A 21,345-nucleotide genomic window follows, 5' to 3' on the forward strand; every position below is an offset into this window, starting at 1 on the left:
ATTGCCTAATGTCTGAAGGAAGAAGCACTGGTACAAACGATGTAGTCCAAAAAGGTCGGACAGAAGATAAAAAGAAGACACATTTCTTACATGGCTCAGCCTGTGGTGTTTGCTAGATTCTGTTTCCAAAATAAAACACTGTGTTTGTGTATATGACGAATTAAAGAAAAATTTTACTGGCGAAGATGTAATCTCAACCGCAAATTTCTTCTTTTATAATTGCAACTTTCGACGGAGCAGCTGCTTTAGCTAGAAAAGGGATTTGCAGATAAATCAGAGACATCAACTCATGTGAAAATCAATGAGTCATCCAGTCACAGGCAAGTTATTGCAGCAAAGAAGTTGAAATTATAAGTTTGCACTAAATGCTCCAGGATATCAACGTCGTTAATTCCATTAAAAAAAAAATTCATTTAAAGTAGAAAGATCATTTGTTGTTGTTGTTTAGTCACTAAGTCGTGTCTGACTCCTTTGCAAGCCCATGGACTATAGCCCGCCAGGCTCCTCTGTCCATGGGATTTCCCAGACAAAAAATACTGGAGTGGGTTGCCGTTTCCTACTTGAGGGGTTTCTTCCCAACCCAAGGACCAAACCCACATCTCCTGCATTGGCAGGCAGATTCTTTACCACTGAGCCACCAGTGAAGCCCAGAAGAATCATAAGGGTATTTTCAATGAGACAGAGAACAGAAAAAAAAAAATTCCTTTTTCCTCTATTTGGCTTGCTAGCTATCTATTGTGAAGAACTTAGAAGAACTGTTTAACTTAAAAGATGGGCTATGGATTTTTCTTTTATGAAAAGAAAAACATTCACAATTGCTGAGCTTTCCTGTGATGACAAGAGATTAATAAGCCACCAAGCAGAAATCTTCAGTACAAACACACTGAACCTGTACCTTTGATGTGAAAACGTTTCAACAGTTCATGAGAGAATGATTGCTTTCCAGGAATAACTTCTATGGGAATTTTAAAGATGGATGTCTCAAAACAGCTCTATCATTGTGTGATTGGTACTAAAAATGTTGAGAGAGATAATTTTTTAAAACCTCTCACTTAAAAGCTTGGAACCATAATGTTTAACCACTTTCAAAACCTTCCAGAAGAACACCAGGTTTCTAATCAATTTCTTAAAATGATGGAAATTAAAATCCATTCCATCAGGTACAAGGTCAGACTACTAGGAACCAGCCAAGTGTCACCAAAACCTCTGCATAACTGCTGGATGATATTAAAATCCTAGTATCATGATTTAGGAATTACTGTCAATTCAATCGATCTATCTCTGTGAACCATCTCTGACAGCCATTTTGTATGTGTCGAAATAATGACCATTGAATCTGATTCATATTGCTGTCAAAGTAACCAAGATTTTTAAAAAATTATGAAGCATGTAATAGATGGATGTTCTGAAACATCCTCACCATTTTGTGATTTGTACTGAAACGTTCAGAGCGATCTTAAAAATCTCTCATATCTGCACATTGAAAATACGTACTTAAATTAAGGCTGAAAGAAAAGAACTTTTGATTTATAGAGGTGAAGAATAAAACTCTAATTTATATGACAAATTTCATCCCCCTTTTCCTATCTTAGAAGCCAAACCCAGATAGAAAATATAGGCCGAAAGTATAGCCAAAAAATAGTATCCAATTTTTCACTGAGAAATTATGAAACAGAATTTACATATAAATATCTCCATTCCTAGTGGAGTTTTCATGTCACAACAATTCATTATATTTCCCAAGAATGTAAGAGGTGTTAAATCCTTTAGGATAAGTATAGTATCCCGACTTATTTAGTAGATTGAGAAATATCATCTAAATATGAGAATACTGATACAGGCCTATTAGAAACTCTATGATAGGGAGATAAATATATTTAAACAAAGGTTTCAGAATTTAGAGTACTTAATTAGAAAAGATACACAAAATGTGTCTTCAAATAGTCCTACATCCACCACCAACACAAACAGTTCAGAGAACAAAGACGACTGCTAGGAGATGATTATTGGTTTGTTTTTGTCTTTAATGCTCTGAACTGTGCAACTAAAATATCAAAGCTCTGGTTCATGCACAAAGTTGGAACAAAGCTGCTCATTTTTAAAACCCTGATAGCCGTCACAGGATTGTTTTTAATGACTTTTTAAAAGACAATGTTGAAAATACGAGAGTGCATTATTAAGTCTCATTTTCCATTAATAAAAGGCTTTATATTTAGAAAAGTAGAATGTCCCAACTTAGAAACAGTAATACTTAAAATATTTTAATTTACTCATGAAAAAATGACTAGGTCCTTATTATTAAAACTAGAAATTTTAGAAACCATTTAATAAGCTACTTTATACAGATATATTTTAATTAATATGATAGTAGTAACTGATTTTCGGAGAAGGCAATGGCACCCCACTCCGCCCCAGTACTTTTGCCTGGAAAATCCCATGAATGGAGGAGCATGGTAGGCCTCAGTCCATGGGGTCGCTAAGAGTCGGACATGACTGAGCGACTTCACTTTTTTTCACTTTCACGCACTGGAAAAGAAAATGGCAACCCACTCCAGTGTCCTTGCCTGGAGAATCCCAGGGACAGGGGAACCTGGTCAGCTGCCGTCTATGGGGTCGCACAGAGTCGGACACGACTGAAGCGACTTAGCAGCAGCAGCCGCAGCAATAACTGATTTTAACTCTTAAATATGAAGATTATTCTATGCTTTCAAAGAACTACTGTAAACAATTTTGAAATAAAGAAATGCACTTCCATTCTTAGCAAAGAAATGTGTTCATAAATTTTTAAGATGCCAGTGTTGGTGTTAGTCGTTCAGTCACGTCAGACTCTGTGACCTCATGGACTGTAGCCCTTCAGGCTCCTCTGTCCATGGAATCCTCCAGGCAAGAATACTGGAGGGGGTAGCCATTCCCTTCTCCAGGGGATCTTCCTGCCCTAGGAATTGAACCCAGGTCTCCAGCATTGTAGGCAGATTCTTTACCATCTGAGCCACTAGGGAAGCTGAGAGGTAATTAGTTCCCTATTATTTCAGACATATACACTTTCTTGTAAGTACTTCAGTAAGAAAAAAAAAAAAAGTTCTGTACTTTGCTGTACTTTTTGCTCTACAAAAGAACATCTTACTACCAACTTGATGTTAAAGGAATAAATTGTTGTCCTGCAACGTACTTTGGCACCACTCAATTTTCAGAAAATAAAAATGTATGCTAAGCTCACGACACAAAGCTGTTCTTAACACCGTTAGGCAATTCAAGAAAGAAAAACAAAAGGAATATAATGTACATTATTTCAAAACAATGACTCACAGTTAATGAGTATTTCAAGTGACTGCAAAAGCCTGAAGTGATTAGTTTATTCCAACTACCAAATGCCAGGCTACCAGGAGTGCTGATTATTCAGCATCAAGCAAAACAAGGCCCCCAAAATTACAAAAAGTTTTTTTGGATAGATTTTTAAATTTAAAACTTTAAGTTTTTTAGATTTTTAAATTTAAACTCCTTTGAGAATTAATACAATGTTAAATGACAAACTGAATTTTTTCCATTATAAATTTCTCTAATACAAAGCACAAATTGAGTTGACAAAAATTAAGTCTGTTATAGAAATTATCCTCTTGGACCCCCTAATAGAACGACCCTCTTGGACCCCCTAATAGAACGGTGCAGAGAACCTCATGAACTAATGAACAGAGATAGAAATGCTGACAGTTGGTACCTTCCTATAAGAAACCAATGTATGAGAGAAGAAGAAAGGGTAAATTAATGAAATGAAGACCTAGACAAAGACTCATTTCACATCACCCTACAGTTAAAAAGTAATTCTTGCTCTTGAACTCAAAGTATGACTAATACCCCTTCCCAGAGATGACCACAAGGCAGCATCATTTGGGAGTTCAGGAAACCTGCACTTAAAAGACAAATCAAACCCAGCTTGAATATTTTATTTCCAAAGTTAGAAACAAATCTAATTTCTCTGTTTCGGAAGGCCTGAAGAATGGAACTATGATTAAGTGCCAATTATTTTCGTATAGTATCAAGAATCTAGAAATAAACTAGGATATTTTCCTTAAATAACATTCTTTTATTATCTAAGAAAGGCAGGGGGCTGGGAGAAAATGTAATAGTTCAAGCTAATTTTATAGAAAATTCTTTCAATAACATTATTGTGAGCTTATCTTTCATTATTTTCCTTCCTTTTTTAAACTTTTTATTCCTTAGTGAAAGAAAGATAGCATCCCAAGATCTGATGAACCAAAGGGTATAAGCCAGTTACTGGGCTAAGTACCCACAAATGGTAAGCAAAACCAAACATAATCCTTGGTCTCTTAGGGGTTTTTAGCTGGAGGGAGAGGTGGAACACAGAAATGTAAGACTGTGACCACTGATACGATATGAACATGGCATTATGAGAGCAAAGAGGATGGTGATCTAACCTGGTCAAGAACATCAAAGGTATTCCTGAAGCAAGGTAATGACCATGGAGTGAAGGCAAAAAAAAGATGAGGGAGAGGCAGAGTATAAAAACAATGAATAAATAAAAAGTGGCCAAGCATGAGTGGAGAGGTAAACAGGAACTTGGTCTGTTGGGGTTTCACAAATTATAAGAAGGATTTTGTCTCTAACCTACCCAAGGATTCAAACTAAAAATAGAAAGCTGATTATTTTAATTACAGATATAAAATCAATAAAACTTGTATCTTGAGAAACATCATTTTGGCTGCACTGTGGAAAGTGAATTCGATTAGCACAAGGCTGTATACAAGGAGACCAGTTAGAACTGTTATAGTGCAAGCTAGGAAGTAACAGACTGAGGACAATGATAACAGAGAAATAGGTTGCTGAGATTTCAGACACAAAAGTCAACAAGAGAGGATGACAGATGGGGTAAAGGAGGTGTGAGGAATACACACACACAGAACGTCATCTAGGTTTCCGGCATGCGTAAGTGGATGCACGGAGGTGCTAGTCACTAAAAGGAGGAATGCTAAGATCACATTTGAGGGCAGACAGATCAAAAATTCACAAAGTGTGTTTGAAGTGCCCTTGGGGCACAAAGAAAGGGAAAGAGATGCCAAGTAGGTCATTCTGTCTCTAAAGCTGGACCAGTATTACTACTGAACTTGAATCATCAGTATAAAGGTAATTAAATGACCAAGGATCCAGCCTCAGAAACTCTCAATATATAAAATAAAGCCTGGGAAAGAATGGGTTTGCAAATCAGACTCAGAACCAGCCAGAAAGGTAGGAGGAATTCAGACTGAAGACTCTCAGAATCCAAGTGTTAGAAGAGGGTCAACTGTGCTGAGTGCTGAGAGCACACGTGGCAAGGGATGAAAAGGTCCTGTTGATTCAGTGATAAGGTCACTGATCACCTCAGTGGTATCATTTCAGTGAAGTTCAGAGGTAGAAACAAGCTTGGAATAGAGAAATGAGTGGCACTGAAAGAAATAGAATGTTAGAGACAGTAAGTTTGCATACACAGAGGAAGAGGTGGGGCAGCTCCTGCAGTTACTTATTTTTTTCATTGGAGACTTGAATGTGTTTGTATGCATGCATACAAGAAAGATTTGTTTGAAAGGAAGAAATATGAGAGGGAATTTTAAGTCATAAGACATCTGAGAAAGCAGAGGTGACTGGATGCAGAGCATAGATGGAGGAGAAAGGATGGGTGCTGAGAAGGTTAAGATTTATGTTTGGCATCAGAATACAGTCTAAAGAAAAAGTGTGAACGGAAGTGTCTGTTGAGAAAGCTGCATATTACTCAGGGTACTCGAACATCATAAAATGTTAATGACAGAATAAGCACTTTTTCTTTATCTGGCACATGAAAAAATGCTTTACGTATTAGTCTATTCAACCCTCATCACAACCCCGTGCAGCGTTTATTAGCTCCTTCACAGATGAGGAAACTGAGGCACACGGAGGTTAAACTTGCCCAGGTGAATGGCTGCACTGAGCACTCAAAACCAACACGCACCCTACAGGCCATGTTCAGTCAGTAGGCTGGACAATCTCTCGGTGGGCTTGAGATCGTCCCTAAAGCACCCATACTGTCAGTACCAATGGATGATTTCTGGGATCGTACTGCTAGGATGAAAGTTATGTTGACCCTGCATTATCAAATATTTAACTCACTTATGGCCAAGGCAATACGGATTCATAAATAAGCCTGGGCAGTAAGACTTGAGAAATTGATTACTGTAATCACTAGTTCACACTGCTAAGTCGCTTCAGTCGTGTCCGACTCTGTGCGACCCCATAGACGGCAGCCCACCAGGCTCCCCCGTCCCTGGGATTCTCCAGGCAAGAACACTGGAGTGGGTTGCCATTTCCCTCTCCAATGCATGAAAGCGAAAAGTGAAAGTGAAGTCGCTCAGTCGTGTCCAACTCTTAGCGACCCCATGGACTGCGGCCTACCAGGCTCCTCCGTCCATGGGATTTTCCAGGCAACAGTACTGGAGTTGGGTGCCACTGCCTTCTCCGAGAATCCCAAAGATTTTTTTTTAAGTCTTCTATTGCTTATTTTCCGGAACTGTAACATTGTCCAACAGCACTGAAATGGCCCTGCGATTCACCTATTTCTGTGTGGATCTCCCTCACTAGATGTGGACATCTGAAAAGTTGCCTACGTCTTCCTCACTGAAGTATCTGTTCAGTGCCTATTGTGTGATAGCTACTCTGCCAAGTGCTAAGAAACAGTATGAATAACAGACATGACCTCTGGAAGCCAGGCAATATATAAACAAACTATATATTTTAAATTGAGAAAAATACTAGGAAGGAATTGATATCAAAGAATGAAGGTTAAGAAGCAGAATGGGATGTTTAGATCTAGTGACTAGAGACAGCATCTCTGAAATGGAAACACGGAAGCTGAGACCTATAATCAGAGGAAGCGACGTTCCAGTCACCGGGAATCCCCTAAAGGAGAGGATAAGCAATTTAGAGACTTCATGAAATAAACCCAAGGTTGACTAGAGAGCAGGAATTAGGGTAAAGCTGGAGGCAAGATCACAGGCCATGATAAAAGAATTTGGACTTTATAGTTTTAATGAAGAAAAGCAACTGAGTCTTCAACAGCAAACAGATACGGATGGATGTAATAAATCCTATTCTATAAAGAACACAGAAGTCAAGGTGACCAGAGAGGGCTACTTCAAGAGTCCAGGCAAGGGACAGCCTGGAGTAGAGGTTGGTAGATGGAAATAGTGAGAAGCTGGACAGACTTGAGACAGATTTAGGAGGGAAATCTGATCTTTGAAAAAGGAACCAAAGTGATTCAAAGGTGAAAGGACAGTCTTCTCAAAAGCTGGTGCTAGAAGAAATAAACATCTACATTGGGAAAAAACAGATCAATCTAAAAACACTGGCCTTATCTAAATACCAAAGAGGATATAGAGATGGAAAATAAGCATGTGAAAAGATGCTCAATATCATGCCATTAGGGGACTGCAAATTAAAAAATGAGATACCACCACACTACGAAATAAGTCAGAATACCTATAATGAAGAAGAGTTTATCCTAAAGGATTTAACACCTCTTACATTCTTGGGAAATATAGTCAACTGTTGTGACATGAAAACTCCACTAGAAGTGGAGATATTTATATGTAAACTCTGTCTCATAATTTCTCTGTGAAAAACTGGATACTATTTTTTGGCTCTGCTTTTGGGCTGTATTTTATTTTCTACTTGACAAAGACGTAAGACAACAGGAATGCTCCTTAGTGCTGGTAGGAATGCAGAACGGTACAGCTACTCTGGGATAGTGTGGAGGTTTCTTACAAACCTCAACAGAGGCTTACGTTTAAGATCCAGCAGTTGCGCTACTAGGTATTTTTCCAAGTGTGTTGCAAATGTGTCCTCAGAACACCTGCACACAAATGTTTATAGGAGCTTTTCTTACTCGTAAGTCCCCAACACTGAAAGCAACCAAGACGTCCTACAAAAGGTGAAGAACAAACAAACTGTGGCAGATCTATACAGTAATAAAAAGAAATATGCTATCAAGCCACAAAAGGACGAACCTTAACTGCATATGGCTGAGTGAAAGAAACCAGCGGGAAATGCTACAAGATTCCAACTCTATGACCTTCTGGGAAAGACAAACCTTGAGAGACAGTAAAAATATCAGTGGGTGCCAGGGACTGTGGTGGTGACAAGATACCCTAATGATGGATAGGTGAAATTACACATTTAGCAAAATCCACAGCACTGCTGACACAGAGTAAATCCTTATGTAAACTCTGGACTTCAATGCACCAAAACTGGTTCAACTACAACAAATATACCAAACTAATGCAAAAGGCTAGTAAAGGAAACTAGGGAGGGGAAATTAATATAGAAGTTCTGTATTTTTTGGTCAATTTTTCTATAAACGTAAAACCGCTATAAAAAGAAAAAAAAAGTTTTTTAAAAATCCCAAAACAACCAACTGGACTAACAAATAACAGACTGCATATGGAAGGTAAGGGAGACCACTCCATTGTTTCTGATGTGAGATCAATATCATTCTTTACTGAAATGAAGAAGACACAGAGGAAAAATAGCCTGGGGTTGGACTTTTTTTTTTATGTAGTTGAATCCACTTGATTTCCAAGTGGGTATCAAGACCGGAGCTTTGAGGAGGTAGCTGGGCAAGAGATAACCATTAGGGGGAGTTAAAAAAAAGAAAAAGCATTAAGTCATGGGAATGGATGAAGTCATCCAAGCGCAAAGCAAGAAGAGGCTAAAAGAAAAACTCAAGGACTGAGAAGGGCATTTCAGAAGACAGGTTCAACTACAATGAATTCTGCTAAGAGGTCAGAATGTACAGGTAAACATCGAGTAGACCTGCTGTTGCCACAGAACCTGAGACTTTGATAAGAGCAGTCACATGATGTTAGATGCAAAAGCCACAATGGGATAGACTAAGAAAAAAATAAAATTTGCAAAATTATAACAATATGAGTAGATAATTCTTGGTAATAAAAGTGAGTACAGACTGTAGTAGAAGTTAAAGGGTGAGGGAAAAGGTCAAGATGGCTTCCTTAACATGACATATGAAAGCTTAATTAGATGGTAATGGGAACGATCCAGTAGAGAGGGAGACTGGCTCACAGAGAAAATACTAAAGCCATAAAGTCTTTGACAAGACACAATAGATCGATCCAGGCTCCCGAGAACTAGGGCAGAAAGCCTTTGAAAAGACGGGTATGGGGTAGAAGCATCTTATCTTCAGCACTTGAGAGACGCATGAAATTTAGTAAGTGGATGCTCAAAAGAATTAAATGAATCAAATTAAAGAAGTGAAATGATTTAGAAGGCTCCTGGCAAAGCATATGTAAATGTTAGGACCCTAGGCTAGAATTATACCAGAGAAAGCAGAAATAGAGTGTAGGGCAAAACACATTTTAGAAGGACAAAGGCAATAAACAAACAAGATAGATATAAATCCAACTTAAAAACATTGCTTTAAATGTAAATGGTTGAAATACATCAATTAAAAGACAGTGACTATCAAATGGATTGAAAAAAAAAAAAAAAGACCCAACTGTATGTTGTAAGAAAAGTTCACAGTAAATATAAAGATACAGGAGATTTGAGGATAAGAAAGATATACCATAACATTAATTAAAAGAACATTAGAATAACCACATACATTTCAGGAAAACCAGAATTCAAAACAAGGAGAAGTTACCAGGGATAAAGAAGGACATTACACAATGATGAAGGGGGTCAATTCTCTATGAAGAGATGACAACCCTTAGCATGTACTTGTTTAACAACAGAGCATCAATATATGTGAGTCAAAAACTAACAGAGCTGAAATGAGAAACTGATGAACAGACTAATACACTGAAAGACTTCAAGGCTGCTCTACCAGTAAGTGACAGACTCAGCAGGCTGAAAATCAGGAAAGACAGCTGAACTGAACAGCACCATCAATCAGCTGGTCTAACTGATATCTAAAGACTACTTCATCTAACAACAGCAAAATATACCTTCTCAAACTCACATGGAGAATTCACCAAGATTAAAGGCCATAATACACACCACAAAATTTTAAAAGACTAGAAAGCATGCTGAGTATTCTCTCAGATCAAAATAGAACTGAACTAAAAATTATTAAGATACCAAATATTTACAGATAGATGAAAATCCCCAAAATGGAGATTAAACAACACTTCTAAATAATACATTGGTTTTAAGAGCCTCAAGAGTAATCTTTAAATACTTCAAACTGAAGAAAGTGAAAATACAATTTATCAAAATTCTGAAACACAGCAAAAACAGTGTTGGGAAAGAAGAGCCACATAAACCTAAGGCAAGTGGAAGAAGAGAAATAAAAATTAGAGAAGTCAATGAAACTGAAACTGAAAACAATAAAACAGAAAAATCCACAAAACCAAGGTTTGGTAATTTTATCAATAAAACTGATAAATCTCTAGCCAGGCTAACAATTAAAAAGAAAGAAGACACAAATCACTAATAACACAATGAAAGAGGAGCCATTACTACTGATCCTATGGACATTAAAAGGATAGTAAGGAATATTATGAACTCTACTCCACAAATTTGTTAACTTAGATTAAATGAATTTAAAAGATATAATCTACCAAAACTTACAAGAAACAAACTGGAAAGGTTTGTATCTATTGAAAGAAACTGAATTAACGATTAATAACCCTCCCAAGCAGAAAGCACAAAGCCCACATGGTTTCACCGATGAATTCTACCAAATGTTTAATAAAATAACACCAATTCTCTACAATTTATTTCAGAAAGTAGAAACAAAGTGAACAATTCCTGACTCATTCTATGAAGCAATTCGAATATCAGAGTCAAAGACATTACAAAAAAGAAAATTATAGACCAGTGTTTCATTAACCTTGATACAAGAATACTTGACAAAATATTAACAAACTGAATGCAATAACATGTAAAAAGAATTATACACCATGGCCAAGCTCCATTTAACCCACATATGTAAGGGTGATTTAGTATTCAAAAATCAATTATAAACACTAGAGAAAAATCATATGATCATATCAATAAATGCAAAGCATTTGACAAAGGCAACATCAACTCATGATTTTAAAAAAATACACAACACTCAAACAAAAAACCTCTGAGGAAACAGAATTAGAGGGGAACTTCCATAATGTGAAAAATATCTACAAAAAACCTACACCTAACATCATGCTTATTGTTAAGAAACCAGATGCTTTCCACCCAATATCATGAATAAGACAAGGAAGTCCCCTCTCACCATCCTTACTGAACTTTGTACCTGCAAGTCCTAACCAGTGCAATAAGCAAAGGAAATGAAAGGTATAAAGACTAAGAAGGAAAACAAAATTGTCTTTATTTGCAGCTGACATACTGTATATTGAAAGCCCCTAAAGAAAGAAAGAAAAAGCACCTGTAACTAGTAAGCAACTATAAAAAGGTTGCAAGATAAAGGTAAAGTTAACTGTTTTCCTATATATCAGGAATGAACAACTGGAGTTAAAAATACACCATCTGCATCAGCACCAAAAAAAAAAAAAAAAGAAATATTTAGGTATAAATTTAACAAAATATATACAGGATCCATATGAGGAAAAAACTACAAAATGTTGATGAAAAATTAAAGATCTAAATAAATGGGAGACTAATTACATGATCATAGATGGTTAGACGTCAGGTCTTCCCAACTTAATCTTTAGATCCGATGCCATCCCAATAAAAACCCTACTTAAGTCATTTTGTGGACAAATTGATTCTAAAATTTATACGAAAGACCTAGTTTCAGTCTCAGTGAAAGACCTAGAAAATTAGAGAACTGACAACCAATTTTGAGATGAATCAAAAAATCTACAGTATTCAACAGTGTAGTAGTATCAGGAGAAAAGACAGGTCAATGAAATGGGATAAACTGCCCAGAAACAGACCCATACAAATATAGTCAAGTGATCTTCGAAAAAGGAGCAAAGAAAATACAAAGGAAAAACGACAGTCTTTTCTTAAACTTATGCCTTACAACTTTCACAAAAGTTAACTGTGATCCAAAATGGATCACAGGTCTAAATGTAAAATTCAAAACTGTAAAACTTCTGAAGGTAACATAGGAAAAAATGTAGGTGACCGTGAGTCTAACAGTGAGTTTTTAAAAGACGCAACATCAAAAGCACAATCCATTAGAGGAAAAAAAATTGATATGGAATTGATTAAACTTTAAAACTTTTGCTCTTTAGGAGACACGGTTAAGATAATGAAGACAAGTCACAGACTAGGAGAAAATACTTTCAAAATACTTCTCTGGTAAAGGAGTGCTATCTAAAACATACATAGGACTTTTAAAACAAAATGAAAAAAAAACTTTTTAAATGGGCAAAAGATCTGAAAGGAGACCTCACAGAAAAGGATACACAGATGGTAAATAGTATCATTAGAGAACTGCAAAATAAAACAGTAAGAAGCCACTATATACCTACTGGAGGGACTACAATCCAAAACACCACCACCACCACATGCTGGCAAGGATGCAGAACAGGAACTCTGGTTCATCGCTGGTGGGAAGGCAAAATGGTACAGCCACTTTGGAAGAAAGACAGCTGGGCCGTTTCTTACAATGCTAAGCATAGCCTTACCGTAAGATCCAGCAATTGCACTGCTGGGTGTTTTTCCAAATGAGTTGAAATCTTCTGTCCTCAAAAACCCTACACACCAATGTTTACAGCAGTTTTGCTCCTAAGTGCCAAAAACTGGAGGCAATCAGGATGTCCTTCAAAGATGAGTGGATAAACACACAGTGGTAGATTCATATGATGGAATACCGTTCAGTAATAAAAAGAAGTATATTAACAAGTCACAAGGAGACATTGTACACTGCTAACTTAAAGAAGGCAGTCTGAGGTGGCTAGAGGGAAAACTACACAAAGAAGGAAAAGATCTGTGATTGCCAGGGGTGGGGAGGGAACACAGGGATGAATATAGGCGTGTATCATGTGTAGGTTGGTGAAACTTTTCTGTATGACATTATTACATGACATTATGTATATGGGGAAACTTGCAGAACTGTATGACAGCCGTGAACCCTAAACTATACATTTCACTTAATGATGAGGTATCGATATCAGTTCATGAATTATAAAATACACCACACAAGATGTCAATAGAGCAAACTATGATAAGCAAAATTGTATATGGGGAGGAGGGAGGTATTCTGAACTTTCTGGTGAATTTTTCTGTAAAGACTAAAACTACTCTCAATTTAAAAATGCATACTAAGTAAAAATATCCCTTTTAAAAATGGAATTTTCCTAAGAATATCCATTCTTTTTGGCAAAGATGTTTGACAATCAACAGCATGATAGAATTCTTTAGATTTTTACAAATTTTCTTTTAAATGCTACTTTTGTTGCTTATTGATTATATGCCCTTGGGAAGATGTTGTGATTTCTGAGTTTTGGCATCTTTGGGTGTAAAATAAAAAATCACCTAAAAGGTCAACTGGATTTAATCACATCAGATCAGTCGCTCAGTCGTGTCCGACTCTTTGCGACCCCATGAATCGCAGGACGCCAGGCCTCCCTGTGTAATTCACCTAGCAAAAGTTGCACAAAGTAGGCATGTAAATCATTCTTTTCTTTCTTGCTCATTTGTCCTCAAATTTTTTCTAACTCAGGTAAGGTAGAACACACCCTGAGGATTTCTCAAAAAAAGGTTAACACATACCCTAAAGGTACATGCAATCAACCATTAAAAAAACCATTAGGCTACTCATACCTCAAAGGTATTAAATACATGTCTTCCTGGAGCTCAATTTAAAATTTGGAGAGGAGGGGGGAAGCTGTTTAACTGGTAACTTAAAACACTGTTATACCAAAACAACGTTGCTGAAGTCTTTGCACGATATTTCAAAAGGCAACAGGAAACTATGAGAATTTTCGCCACACAGGCTTCCAGGGCACTTCTCCACCATCTTCAGCCGTTTGGGATGTATCTCAAAATTTTCCACTAAAGCACTGCCTTTCATTTCCAGTTTTAATTATGTTACTAAACACAAGTTCATTTTCGTCTCAATGTCAGTCCTTGTGTCAACAATTTAGCTCCAAAGTGCCTGCTTCCCCTTAAATTACTAAAGGACAACCTGAAAAATAACATTTTGCACTAAGAATTAATGCTTTTGAATTGTGGTGCTGGAGAAGACTCTTCAGAGTTCCTTGGACTGCAAGGAGATCAAACCAGTCAATCCTAAAGGAAATCAACCCTGAACATCCACTGGAAGGACTGACGCTGAAGCTCCAATACTTTGACCACCTGATGCAAAAAGCAAGGAAAAGATGTTGATATTGGGGACTGAGGGCAAAAGAAGAAGGGGGCAGCAGAGGATGAGATGGCTAGATATCATAACTGACTCAATGGACCTGAGTTTGAGCAAACTCTGGGAGATAGTGGAGGACAGGTGGGGGGTGCTCAGAGCCTGGGGGTGCTCAGTCCATGTGGTCGCAAAGAGTTAGACATGACTTAGTGACTGAACAACAATAAAAACTATTTAATACAGAATTTATAGCTCTGTGAGTCAGAATTAAGCAAGCAATAACTGAAATGAAGATTACACTTTTTTGATTGCTTTCTCAAGGATCTGGCTTGACTTTGAGTCATTTTCTTTTCCACTGAACTGCGCATGTTAGTCTGTAAGAGACTACTGCCCTGATTTTTTAACAAAATTTGCATATCAATATGAAACTCTTTTGTCCAATAGAATCTCGTAAAATTAAGCACCTGATTGGATAAATACGTAAAGATAAACAAAGCAGTATGAGTGTCACAAGGTCAAACAGAGGCTGAGCATACCTGTACTTTGTTGTGTCACACATTAAGAAAAATAATATACTGAAGCATGTTCAGAGATCTACAAAACTCTTAAGGATTTCAAAACCATGCTACCTAAGAGCAAGAAATGGAGGTATGCTTAACCTGTAGGGGAAAAAAAAAATGAAACAAACTGCATTTGAAATTGATGCAGTGTAAGAGCCATCTTAAATCACCTGCAGGCTATGGTATTTGAAGGGAATCAGACTTGCTCGATGTTCCCAGAACTGGGACTAACATGAGGCAGCAATAAAGTACAGGATAAGTATAGATCTCAGAGCCTTCAAGAGACTCAAATCCTACAGTAGACCTTTAATCAACTATGTGATATTAGAAATACACGTGATATTCTCAGACATCAATTAATCTTGTATGTAAGATGCAGGTTCTAACTTGGCTAATTCCCAAGGTAATCTTCAAATAAAAAGTGACATGGAAGCATATTCTGGATCAGCTTCTTCCCATCAGAGCATCCTGAACATGGAATGAGCTCTCTCACTGAAGTCATGAGTGCTATCACTACAACATGATCATGTGCTCTGTATAAAGGAAAAACCACAACAGATAGCACAGTATTTTAAGTAAAAGCCAAATGTCCACAAGCTGGTATTCTTACAAAAAGAATTAAAAAGATAGGATGGAAGAGTATTGTTTTTTATGTTGCCATCTACTGAGTAAATTATAATAACGTAATTTTAGGAAAAAAAAAATCCTAAATCATATTTCTAGCTCATCTGTACTGAATATTACATTTTCCTTTGTTTCTAGATAGACTGAATATTATGCTAACTTTTGATTCTTTGAACCCACTTAATATACCTTATGGAATAACCTTATAAATATCTTGTCTGAACAATTTTGTTTATACTAGCCAACAATATTATTTCTTAAAGATTCCTCTGAGTTACAGTGAAAGTGAATGTTTATAAAACTCAAATTAACTTCTCAAACCAAAGTTAAAATTACTCAGTACAGCTACTTTCTACATTTTAGGTTTAATAAAAATAGGCATACACAACCAACAACCAGGGAATAACCTCATGAAATATGTACTCAACTTTCCATGTAAAGTACAGTATTTTAACAGTGCTCAGCACATAAGAAATACTAAGTATGGATCATAAACATTAAGAGAACAAGGGTTTAAAAAAAAAAAGAGCAAGGGTAGGAGATGCCTGGAATACAGTAGGCCAGGTACAGAGAGTACAATGTAGATAGACGTATGTTCCTAAATTCACTCCAGACAAATTTGTGGTTTATCCATTGCTCTTCTCTGGGGCAAATTTAAAGAAAAATTCTTTCCCTAACTCTACATCTGTCTGAAAATCCAAGGAAATCTGTTGTAGGTCACTTTATCATCAGATGTTAACACTGAAAATATTTTGAACATTTTCTACCTACATGCCATATCTTACCTCTTGAGTAGAGATCACTTTGATCACAATTCCTGAAAACTCCGATGCACACTTCAAAGTTCCCTAGCATTTTTTGTTTTTTCTTACTGCAGTAATCTGATTACCTTAGATGTACATTTAAGTGGGAAAAACCTTTAAAGAGCACCTATGTGCTTATTTTGGAAATACAAACCTTTCACATTTCAAGACTAAGTTAATGTGAACTTTCTTAAATGGGAAATTAAAATACCTGAATTTTTAAAATCAAGAAATTGCTTAGGACATCTAGGCACTGACACTTTGCTCAAGTGTTTCAATACAGCAAAATCGAATAAGATTTATGGATATATTTACAATAGCTACAAGGTCAGTACTTGTAGTCACACTTCTTATTGACATTTATCTCCTTTAAAACAGAAGTTATTAAAAAAAAAGTTCTTTACTCAAATAAAAAAAACTATTTTATTCTATAGCTAGTCCTACGAATCATAGTGAAACAATAAGCCTAGTTCTTATACCTCAAACATAAAGCCATGTTCAATATTCATAAACGTTTTTATTTTGAAACTACTGATAGTGTAGGGAAGAGTTCATGTAATGAAAATCATTTTTAAAACTCTCATTTCATCACTATTTTTACAATATGTTTGAAATTTCCAGTATAATGCTTTTATTTAACACTCCCTGCCCTACATCTTTTAAATACACATAGTTAAGGCTTCTAAATTCTTTTGTACTCAAGGAAATATAGCCTCCCATCTTTCATAGAAATACATTTTGTCTGTGAATCTTTCAATACCTTTAATTCTAAAAACAAAATTTTATCCACGGTATTTTTACTCATCTTTTCCAAACTACTAGACTAATAAAGCCAAGAATTTTAGCTACTCTAAATCATAATACCCTTTTATAATTCTTTTTTTCAGAGTATAATTTCTTTAGAGAGCCAAATTAGGTCATTTTAATCCACAAGTTGTCATTAACTAAACTTCTTATTTGTCACCTAGGACTCCACCATAAAGTTTTTTAATTTTAGCAGTCTGCTTCTTACAAATTTTCATCAAACCAAAAGGGAAATCTCCTCTTGTTTCTAGCAGACTCTGCATAGAAAAGTAAATTGTTCTAATGGCTCTAATTAAGTTTATGTAGATATAAAGACAAGAATCATGAAAACCAAATTTTATCCTTTCCCATGTTCTCTTGATAAGGTTAAAAAAAAGAGACTCTGTAAGTTAAGATTTCCCCTTCTCCAATTACTTGTTCAAGTAGAACACCAAAATGTAAAATACTTTCTTCTCCTATTAACAGCACCCACTAATAAAACAGTTCTCCAATAAGTCATTATTCTCAAATATCCTTTTTCTGACTCGAAGAACTGTCTTCTGTATGCAATTTTCTAAGGGTCTATGTTTAGCAAGATCTCACTTTAAAAGACTTGAGTGTATTACTCCTGATATTTGCAATATTAACTCTAGTTTTAATGGTTTGCAAATCGACATACAAAAATGGCATCTAAAAAAAATCCAATTCTGGAAACGAAGCTAAGGTGAAGCTAATCAGTAAAGTGCAAAAACAAGACTAAATAGATCACCTATTTCCTTAATTTGGCACTGTGTGACCCAATGAAAAGTCATTTTAATTTAACAGTTTAAATCATTTTTTTCTCAAAAAAGTTTAAGACATCCAAGGATATATATTCAGAAATACTTAGAGGAAGACACATAAAATTAAAATACATTTTAAAATACTGTTATAGTTTCCATTTTCTACTCCTGAAAGAAAAATAAGCCATTTATCAGTAAGTGCATTTTTTTCATGGAGAAAATATTTATTAGTTTTTCAAATGATCACATAATACAAATGTTACACAATTAGTCATTCTAGAAAAAAATTAGCTTATATTAATATTCATAAAATAAACACTGAAAAATATAGGATTGCATATTGTGACATGAAATATTTAAAAATATGAAAGAAAATGAATCAAAATAAAAGTTTAAACAAATCAGTTCACATTAATATACACGAAGTTTCACTTTTAAATAGCTTTCAGTGGCATGAGATGAATAGAAATGCACTTACATTTCTTTTGCACACTTTAAGGAACAAAGCTAAAATTTAATCAAAGCATGAGATGAATGGGATTAAGAGACTAAATCATTTCTCTCAAAAACTAAAACAAAAGGCCATAAACTGGCTTTCAGTTTCCTGAGTTCTAAAATGTTGAGTAGTTATTTTTTAATTTATATGTGTTTGTAAAAACTATCTTATTAACTTTTAACAAAAGCAAATCAAGACTAAAAAGTTGTAATCATTTATGGGAACTCAGAGCTCTCCTGGGAAATTTTAGCTCAAACTGATCTTTTAAACTTACTTTTGAGTACCATATATACAAAAGTTTATGTATAATTAATGAGGGGAAAACGGGTCCCACACGTAGCCAACAAAGACTAAAAGGCCAGGTTATAACCTAGCAAGTGTGGCTTCTAAAACCTCTTAAGATTTCTAAAACATTTAGATGCTTCCAGAGTGTTACCTCTAGAACCTCCATTCTTAAAGTTTAGACCAAATAAAACAAACTGGCAGAATCGTGTAACTTTAAAAAACTTCTTTAGTAGCTTTCAACTGACTAGTTTTAATAGATACTAAAAAGGGAAATAAAACATTTTGATAGCTACTTCCATCAATTTATCAAATCCATAGTTTGGATAACTTTCTTGCAACACTTAATTCACACACAGAGGCTTATTCTACTACTACTACTACTTGCCTTTGCTCTATAAAATACCTCTTTGTTTCGGGATCATTCAACTTTAGAATGCCTGCAAATGCAGAACAGTACCTCAAGTTTAACAGGTATTTACTTTGAAAGACTTAACTTAGAAGGTGCCTCTACTTCTATACTGGAATCTGTTGATTCAACAAGAATAAGGCTCAAGACTAGAAAAAGATAAACCAAAAAAGTACATCCTAATATTAAAAGTAATTTAGGAATAATTAAGATTTTCACCCTTTACTTCCTAGTTCTTTTCAGTGTTGGGCAACAAAAGACAAGTTTCATTAAGTTTTCTGGGTCTCCGAGACTACCAGAAAGTCTGCCTGCTTCATTAGGGTGATTTTCAATCCCACAAATCTTTTAAGTGAAACAGATAGAGAGCTGCTTTTTTAAAGAAAGGAGTCTCTCATGCTTCCTCTAGTTCAGTCTTCTGAATAGAAAGGAATAGTTTCATGGTCATGTAAAGTTCCAATCTGAAAAAATTACGTCATTATTTGAGCCTTTCCATTTCCAGATCAAAAGTACACCAGAGAAAATCTTAAAGTTTATCAATGACAAGATCAGGTGGCTCTCTCATCCTTGTGTCTTCTAGACATAGTGCATGGCTCCGTTCACCACTGCCTTCCAAACTGCAGTTGCTGCATGTGTGACAGATATCATCCTTGAAGGCTCTGCTAGAGGAGTTCCTTTGGCGGAAGGAGGATGTTTACCAGTTGAAAGAAATCTGGGCAATTAGAGAACAAATAAACCGGTCTCCCATTATCAAGATACCTGGAGTCACAGAAGGAATCCACCAAGGAAAAAGTGAAAACTTGCCAAAGGCACCAAAGTTCACGTTCTACCCACTGTAGATGATAAGAACTTCCTGAAATCAAATCCTACCCTTGGCATCAAAGATACTAACAGAAAACCATATTAATGCCATGGGGAAAATCTAGGACAAGGTTCTTTTGCCACAAATAACATTATTCCTAGGGACTGGAAAACTACTTGTGAGTATATTTAACAAAGCTTTCAGGGATAGCATCTCCTGAAACATATTCATTCATTCATATGTATCGTATTAAAGAATGAAGCCTAAATTTGACAGTAAAACCATAATGGTACTATCATTGCATCTTGTTAAAGATCTACCTGATATGAAGTCCTAAAGTGTAACATAGGAAAATAGACCAAAAAGTTCTCACTAATAGGGTAGGATAACACCTGGACATCAGATGTATAAATCAGGAAAATACATTTGTCCAGTTTGCCCAAAAACAAAATACAGAAACTTCTTAAATAATGGAATATAAAAGAGCACTGAGAAGTACACTGCTACCAGTAAAGGTTAAAATGGGCAAGTATTTCCTTTTAAAAATTCCTGTGGACTACACAGGCATTCACCAAATCAGTGCCCCCAAATCAGCCACTGCTTTAATTATCTGGAGAGAAAATTAAATACATCTTAAGTCTCTTTTCTGAAAGGGCACTAGTTAGCATTCTTAGAAAAACAAACAGATTGCAGCCCCACTTGGTTCTTCTATGAACCCAAGGAGTAAACAACAGAATTACATGGGCAATGGAAGGACACTCCAGTCTATAAATAAACCCAAGTAAATAATGGAAAGCACCCACTTGTTTATTACCCTTTCCCAACTCTCTCCAGAAGCTGGATATTCTGCCTCCAAAGGTTCAGTGGAGAAAGTGGACCCCTGACGTCAAAAGCTCTCCGTGGTCTTGGCTGTATCTGTGGTTCTAGGATCACTCCTTGCACCTCTGGTAGGAGAGAAGCACTGAAATAGAGAGCTGAATATAGATTTAAGAAAAAACTCTTATTAAGAAATTACATTCTCTGGTCATTGAGCTTGTAATGACTTATCCTCAGGACAAAAAGGGGCTGCCTCTGGGCACACATTCTTCCGTGCCTTCTTAATTTGAATTTTAGAAGCCTTTCACCACAAATGATTAATTCCTCAGTAACTACTAAGAAGGGAACTAGCTTGGTCTAAGTCATAACACAGGGTGTGACAAACCACTCAACGTCAAGTGGAAGACCAAATACAAAAATGATAAATTAGGACTGGTAAACAAGATCATAAGTGTCTTAAAGGGACAGGCAAAGGCACTTGACCTCAGATATATTAAAGGAGGAGTCCCAATTAATTCTGCTGTCAAAGAGAAGACGATGGATTGAAAAGCAGAAATAGAATAATCAAGCATATTAACAGGAATACCACTAAACCTTGGGAATTGCCTTAAGAAGCGGAATTTGTTCTCAGTTTTTTAATTCTTCAGTAATTTAAAGAATTAATCAGACTACAGCCCCTTATTATAGCAGTATGAAAATAAACC

General features: G+C 36.0%; 1 protein-coding gene across 4 annotated transcripts in view; it reads right to left on the reverse strand.

The window, feature by feature from the left end:
* The window catches only part of TSC22D1 (TSC22 domain family, member 1), a 123,322-nt gene that overhangs the window by 71,956 nt on the left and 30,021 nt on the right, over positions 1-21,345 (reverse strand). The window contains exons 2-3 of one of the 4 annotated variants that reach the window (XM_010854610.1): positions 20,640-20,786; positions 18,043-19,735 (exon numbers count right to left, since the gene is read on the reverse strand). The exons of 2 other annotated variants lie outside the window; for them this stretch is intronic. In XM_010854610.1, the coding sequence (XP_010852912.1) occupies positions 19,600-19,735; positions 20,640-20,786 (283 nt within the window). In that variant the 3' untranslated portion in view covers positions 18,043-19,599. Of the gene's footprint in view, positions 1-18,042; positions 19,736-20,628; positions 20,787-21,345 lie in introns of those variants that run through there. One more of the 4 variants, XM_010854611.1, reaches the window with a different exon arrangement.

Source organism: Bison bison, unplaced genomic scaffold (assembly GCF_000754665.1).
Source record: "Bison bison bison isolate TAMUID 2011002044 unplaced genomic scaffold, Bison_UMD1.0 scf7180017864345, whole genome shotgun sequence".
NCBI lineage: Eukaryota > Metazoa > Chordata > Mammalia > Artiodactyla > Bovidae > Bison > Bison bison.